The sequence below is a fragment of the Echinops telfairi genome, unplaced genomic scaffold (assembly GCF_000313985.2).
Source record: "Echinops telfairi isolate 266 unplaced genomic scaffold, ASM31398v2 ScPeMD7_5592;HRSCAF=6446, whole genome shotgun sequence".
Lineage (NCBI taxonomy): Eukaryota > Metazoa > Chordata > Mammalia > Afrosoricida > Tenrecidae > Echinops > Echinops telfairi.
The window spans coordinates 34,075,621-34,082,873 of NW_022109491.1; the positions used below are offsets into that span (position 1 = coordinate 34,075,621).

General features: G+C 42.2%; 1 protein-coding gene across 1 annotated transcript in view; it reads right to left on the reverse strand.

Annotated features, from left to right (window-relative positions):
- The window catches only part of HAO1 (hydroxyacid oxidase 1), a 64,991-nt gene extending 62,732 nt beyond the window's left edge, over positions 1–2,259 (reverse strand). The window contains exon 1 of the mRNA XM_004697838.2: positions 2,116–2,259. Coding sequence (XP_004697895.1) covers positions 2,116–2,252 — 137 coding nt within the window. The 5' untranslated portion in view covers positions 2,253–2,259. The remainder of the gene's footprint in view (positions 1–2,115) is intronic.
- Positions 2,260–7,253: the final 4,994 nt, after the last annotated feature.

Sequence of the window (7,253 nt, forward strand, 5' to 3'; positions counted from 1 at the left end):
AGAACAACAGATTCATTCCCATCAGGCAGAGTCCCTGGGAGATCCTAACCCCGTTTCCTCTGGACCATTAACATATAGACTGGGGGGTCCCCCGTCCCCCCCAGAGATACCAAAGGCAAAAAGCGTGCAAGCTGCTCTCTTAAAGCTTCTGCTCTGTAACTCCGGAGCTCACGGAGCATCGGCAGCTTCAGGCAGTTAGTTCTTCTGGCTAGATCTGACTTTCTGAACGTATACGGCTGTTTTGTTTTGATTTGGAGGGACACAAGTCTACATCTCCCAAGCAATGGCTCAGGGGGGTCACATGAATGGTCCCTGTCCCCAGAACTCCAAAAAGTGGTTGGCAGCACACAGTGCAGAGGCTGCTATCATCGCTGGTGATGAAAGGACCCTTTGCTGTCCTTGAGGACCTAGGGCAACCCCCCGGTGGGCTGGGGGCGGGGGGGCGGTATGGTACATGCCACAATAGTCTTAGAAATGGCGTGCCCACTGTGATCTGGCATGTTTTGCGTCTTCATTTGAATCAGAATGAGAGGCTTCAGATGGATTTCCTTTATCTCATCAACCCGAAGCCAGCACAACCCTGACAGAAAAGCTAATTTTCGTCCCACGTGACGAGCTAGAAGAAAGAGGCTCAGGACTCCAGGGTCATCCGGCAGTTATCCTGCAAAAGAGGCGTTGCGAAGTCAGACACCCAGGAATGGCCCCTAACGCTTGCTGCAATAAAAACTTCCCAAGCAGCTGAGAGGCAAACAGCATCCGTTGTCCCCCAGAGAACGTCACCTGATAGAGGTGAGCCTTCTCCCCACCGCCACGCACTGAAAACCCAACCCAAAGCCACAGCTTTTGGGGCTATTGCTGCCTAGTGGCATTTATGAGCATGTTTGGGTTTCAGGGAAAATTTAGGACTGGGTCAAGGCTTGAAGGGAGTTTGGGCTCTCCGGGATGAAGCAGTACTTCTTGCTAAGACACACTTCCTTTGGTCTGGTTGGATCTCATCTAACTTACCTATAAAGAGTCCTGGGTGGCATAGTTAGTGTTCAACTACTGACCAAAGGGTTGGCAGTTCAAACCCAGCCCGGCCTGACAGTCTGTTTCTGAAAGGTCACAGCCCTGAAACCCCAGGGAGCAGTGCTACCCTACACACCAGATACAGGGACGCTGAGTTGGAATTGACCCCGATGGCAGTGAGTTTTGACTGCACACAGGGGGTCACCGCGAGTCGCCATGGCAAGATGACAAAGGACAACGGTGATTTTCATACAGAAAAGTGACTTTGTTCTAGGCTGAAGGAGGAAGCAAGAAGGACAGCAGATCTTTTCCTTTTGAACTTTCCTGCCTTTGATCTTTAATGTATCACCACCAATAAGAACATGTGAAATTCATGGGCGATGTTAATGGCTCTCGAGGAAGATGGATGACAGGCAAGGAGTTCGGGGGTGTGGAAGGCCCTGTTCCCTCACTGCCGAGAGTAAAGCATTTATGCAGCTGCTGAGAGGAAAAAACACTTCTTGTTGTTATGACAAACGGGGCCTATAAACCACGAGGCCCGCTATCTTGTGCTTTGAAATATGAAAGGCAAGGGAAGAGCTAATTTAGGAAGAGAGATGAAGCTTTTGAGAGGAGAGATGAAACAGCCAAGTTCAAAGATGAATGCTACATAGACAAATTGAAATGTAAGGTGAAAGTTTAGACAACAGCAATCACAGTGAATGATAGGGGAAAGCGGGTGGGATGGGAGCGTGTGAGGTGGCAATCTGATCTGGCTCAGCCAGATAAGCTGGCTATCTTGTGCTTAGTGCTGTTTATACCCGCTGATTGGAACATGGAGAGAAAAAGCAAGAAGTCTCCTCGGAGCTAAGGAAATGAATTACCCACATACTTCCAGGTGAGGACCAGTAGAGTTGACTTTTTCCGTCAACTCTTCAAAATTCACAGACTTGTAATATTTTTTAAACCATCTAGAAGTCTAAGATCTTTCACAAGCTCAACATTTTTCACCACTCAAGTAAGCACCTATCTAGACAAAGAATGACACGCCACTACAATTAAGGCGGAATAGCTTATTTGGCTGCAATGGGTGTCTGTCGATGAATATAAAATGACAAATTTTCTTACCTGGAAAATGCTGCGATGTTATCAGCCAATGTTTCCTGATCATTTGCCCCAGACTTATAGTAGTCATATACAGACTTCTGCAGAACTAATTTAGCCTGCTGTTCATAATCACTGATACAGACAAGCCGAGGGAGCATTGTTGCAGGTGAGCACAGGTCCCGGTTTGGGGGTTGTGGGTTTTTTCGTTCCTGCATTCCCTTCTACCCAATGACAATTCCGTTATTTGTCAATCATTAATAGGCATTTTTTCAAAGTTCAGATTTCGTTCTTGATTGCTTGCATCAAAGAGAGTAAACATATGCTTAGACTTTGAAATTTCAATTTCAGGCCAAAGAGCAGCTACATCTCAGTCCCAAGAAGCTGAGGTTGGGGACACAGATGAATAAAACCAGTCACTTACTTGCTTGCCACCTCTGATTTCTGTGTGTGTCTGAGGAGAATTTAGCTCTTCAGGGTTTCCCAGTGGCTGGCTGCTCAGACGCAGATCTCAAAATGTGTCTTCCAGGGACCCTCTGGGTGGCTCAGATTTCTAATGCTTCCTTTTTCAGCTGAGAGCGTTAAGCGTTCAAGGAACCCAAGGTATACGGAAGGGAATTGGGTTTCTGAAAAATGAAAAGAGAGAGAGTAGAGGAGGGTATTAAAAAGTTTTAAAAAATGAAACCACAGGACACGTCATGGCTTGGATCTGTCGGTAAAATATTACACTGGGTGAAATTAGGCAATGACCAAAAGGCAAATATTGTATGAGTGTACTATTAAAAAGAAGTAGAGGAAAACAAGACAGACTTTCATACCAAAGGAAACAGATTTTAGAGATTATCAAGTGGGAGAGGATTAGGGGGGGAAATGGCAGCAGTTTTCAACCTATAGGTTGCAACCCCTTTGGGGGTCAAACGACCCTTTCACAGGGGTCACCCAATTCATAACAGTAGCAAAATTACAGTGATGAAGTAGCAATGAAAATAATTTTATGGTTGGGAGGTCACCACAACACGAGGGACTGTATGAAAGGGTCGCAGCACTAGGGAGGTGGAGAGCCACTGGGCTAGAGGATTGACAAGCACTAACTTGGGTGAAGGGGGAGATAATATTCCACATAAGCTGGAGAGATCAATGAAGGGTGTGGAGTAAATTGTCGAGGATTTCCTCCTGTTTGGATCCACAGTCCATGCTCATGGAAGCAGCAGTCAAGAGATCAAGGAATCCACTATTACATTGATGTGGGTCAATCTACTGCCGAAGACCTCTTGAGAGTATTGGAAAGCCAAGGTGTCACTTTGAGGACTTAGGCGCTCCTGCCCCAAGCCCTGGCATTTTCTTTTTTTTTTCATTTTCCACAAACTTTTTATTTTATTTATTTATTTGTTATTTTTAATCATTTTATTGGGGCCTCTTAAAGCTCTTACAACAATCCATACATCAATTGTATTAATCATATTTATACATAGGTTACCATCATCATTTTCTAAACATCTACTTTCTATTTGAGCCCTTGGTTTCAGCTCTTTTTTCCTCTCCTCTCCTCTCAACCCCTTGATAAATTATAAATTATTATTATTTTCATTTCTTACACAATCCCATTCACCCATGTTTCTCTTGTTCGTCCCCCTGAGGTGGTAGGTGGGGGCTATGCGTCAATCATTGGGATAGGTTCCCCTTTCTCCCCTCTATTTTCATAAACATTTTATAGCATCTTGTATATAAGATAAACGCATAATCCCAATAACGTGATTTAATAAAACAAAACAAAAAGATAAATGTATAAATAGTTCCTGCTGAGGATAGAATTTTAGTAACTCCATCAATAAGTCAGTTCTGACATGTCATCTGACTGTTTCCCAAATCTGCTTATTCTACTGTAGTGAAAGTGTTTGGGTCCATGTTTTGAAACAAAGACCCCAATTTATGTTAGAAAACAAAATTTATATGGGAGTGTTTTGAACAGTTAATCATACCATTGTACCTCTGTGAGTGAACACCTGAGAATGAAAATATCAACAAATGATGCCCTACAGTACTATATATAATCCACATTCCTATGCTACTATAAGAAGCCCCAGTGAGGCTATGACTCAGGCAGATGGTTGCTCAGCACAATACCACCATGAACACCAAATCAACCTGAAACCAAACCCACTGGCACTGCGTCAGTCAAGACTCATAATGACGTTATAAGACAGAGTGGAAATGCTCGTTTGGGTTTTTGCAGAGTGTAAAATGAAACGTTTGACAACTGTATTTCCTTTGACTATGATTTTACTTATTAGTGTACTTGTGAAAAATTTTTGTTTTCTTTTTGTTAAACTATAATCTATACGGAAGGTTATAATCTTTTACCTTTATCAGTATGTGCTTCAAGCCTATGCATTTTCAGCAAGCAAGGTTATATTTTCTGTATATCACCCATCGTTAAGTGACGTTCTGTATATCACCCATGTCAAGTGACCATTTCTCCAATACTGATGCCATGTTTTTATCAGACAGTCCTGCTTCTCGTATTATTTGCTCGGCATGCAGGTTTAAGAAGTCTAGGAAAATGACGCCACCCTGATGCACGCCTTTTCTCATTTTACATCACGTAGCACCCTGTTGCCTTATAACGTCTCTTGGTCTATGTACAAGTTCTGCACGTGCACAATGAAGTATTCTGGAAGTCCGAAGCCAATACGCTGCCCATAGAATCCTTCACTCTTTCTTCCAGTCTTTCAGCTTGAGAAATGCTGAATGTGTTCCTCCCCTTTGATTTTCTAACCCCAGGCCTTTGCAAGCCCTGGCATTTTCAACCGCTCATATGCATGCGAAAGTTGGCCGTTGAATAAGGAAGGCAGAAGAACTGATGGATTTGAATTGTGGTGCTAGAAAAAAATATTGAAAATACCATGGAATGCTAAAAGGACAAACCAATCTGTCTTAGAAAGAGCACATCCAGAGCGCTTCTTCGAGGCAAGGATGGCGAGACTTCATCTTACATACTTTGGGCATGTCAGGAGAGATCAATCCCCGGGGGGAAAAGCACCATGCTTGGTAAAGTAGAGGGGCAGGGCAGAAGAGGTGGGCTCTCAAAAGGATGGATGGACACAGTGGCTGCAACAATGGGCTCTAGCACAGGAACCGTCGTGAGGATGGCTCAGGACTGGGCCATGTTTCATTCTGGTGTGCATGGGGTCGCTATGGTCGCACATAACAAACATAACAACAAGGGTACCCAATAAGAGTGTTTGATAATTGGTTTAAACTGTTGGACGCCAAATTGATGATGTGAAACATAAACCCCCATTTGTCACAATTTTAAAATGTTTTTCATGTAATGACTTAGAGAAGCTCTTTTATGAAATTGCTCTTGACTTAGCTCTGCCTAAGATTGCCTCTTTCTACCTTATGCATCTGTGTCTTTGCTCTTTGCTTGACCTCCAGGTGGGCTACCCCTTCACATTTCTTCCATGTTTGAGTCGTAAGCATATTCTGTAACCAGAAGCCCTGGTAAGGATAGGGCTCCTACACAATATGAAATCCAGCAGCCTGTGAAATCTTTGACTTGAACAACAAATTTACCATAAGGCCAACTTCCCAAGTGGTTCTTAAAAGTTCACATTTATCCAAAGGAAATGTCTATGTGCACGTACACACAAAAATGTTCAACTTCACTAGTCATTGGGAAGTGCCCCTCCAAACCACAAGGAGACACCGTCTCATGCCCACTAGGATGGCTATCATCAGAGAAACTGAAAATAATAGCAAAGTGCTGGTAAAGAGGTAGAGGAACTGGAATGCTGACCCATTGTTGGTGGGAATGTGAAACATTGCATCAGCTGTGAAAAACAGTTGGTGCTTCATTAAGAAGTTAAAGATAGAATTACCATGAACCAAAGCATACTCCTAGGTATTTCCTCAACATGCTTAAAAACAAGGACTCAAACAGATACACGTATGACTGTATCTGCTCTTTGCAGCACTATTTTTATAGTCAGAACATTGAGAAAAAAGCAAGTAAGTATCCATCAATAGATAAATTGATGGATACTTACTTGCTTTTTAGACAATATGTGGTATAATCTATACCAGTGCCAGTTGTTCTAAAGTCAATTCTGACTCATGGAAACCCCATACATATACAATTAGGCATTATTCAACCACTGAGAGAAATCAAAAATGAAGGTCTGATGCATGCTACAACATGGATGAATCTTAAAAACATTATGCTGAGTGGAATAGGTCCATTGCAAAAGGACATATGATTCTATTTATATGAAATATCTAGACTAAGCAAATATATAGAAAGGAAAGGTCATTAGTGGCTATTAGATATAGGCAGTTGCAAGGGGTAAGTCAGGAACTATTGCTTAAGGGGTACAAGTGCCTCTGTGGGCTCATAAATTTGTTTTGGAGTCAACCGTGATGTTGCACAATATGCCACTAATGTTACTGCAGTACACATTTAAAATAGAAAAAATGAAATAACAAATTGTTTTATATTTTTGACACAACATAAAGTCTATTTGTCTTTGAAGATATTGAAAGGTACTATCCCAAAGGACCTGTGGCCTTGATTCAGAAATTGTGTTTAGTTGTGGAATACTTATGGAAGATTTGTTCTTTTCTTGGGGGGGGGGTCTCTTACAGCTCTTATCACAATCTATACATATATCCATTTTGTTAAACACATCTGTACATATGTTGTCATCATCTTTTTCAAAACATTTTCTTTCTACTTGAGCCCCTGGCATCAGCTCTTCATTTTACACCCTCCCTCCCTAACCTCCCTGCCCCTTTCCCCCCTTGATAATTTATAAATTCTTCTTTTTTTTTCATGGCTTACACTGACTGTTATCTCATTTCAAGATTTGTGTTCTTAAGAAAGAGAGACCTGAATTTCAATCTAAATGCCTGCACACGAAGCTGCTCACCAGATTCTAGGATGACCTTCTCTTAAATATGTATTCACTTTCAAAGTTAACAATTAACAAAACTATTAGCTAGCTCTTGCTAAGCATGTATTTAAAAGGGAGCCATGATGTAATGCTCCATAATGCATCTGAAGGCGACCAACTCCTAGCTCCTTGCAAAGCATGTATTTAAAAGGGAGCCACAGTGTAATGCTCCATCATGCATCTGAAGCCGACCAACTCCAAGTGGAAGTA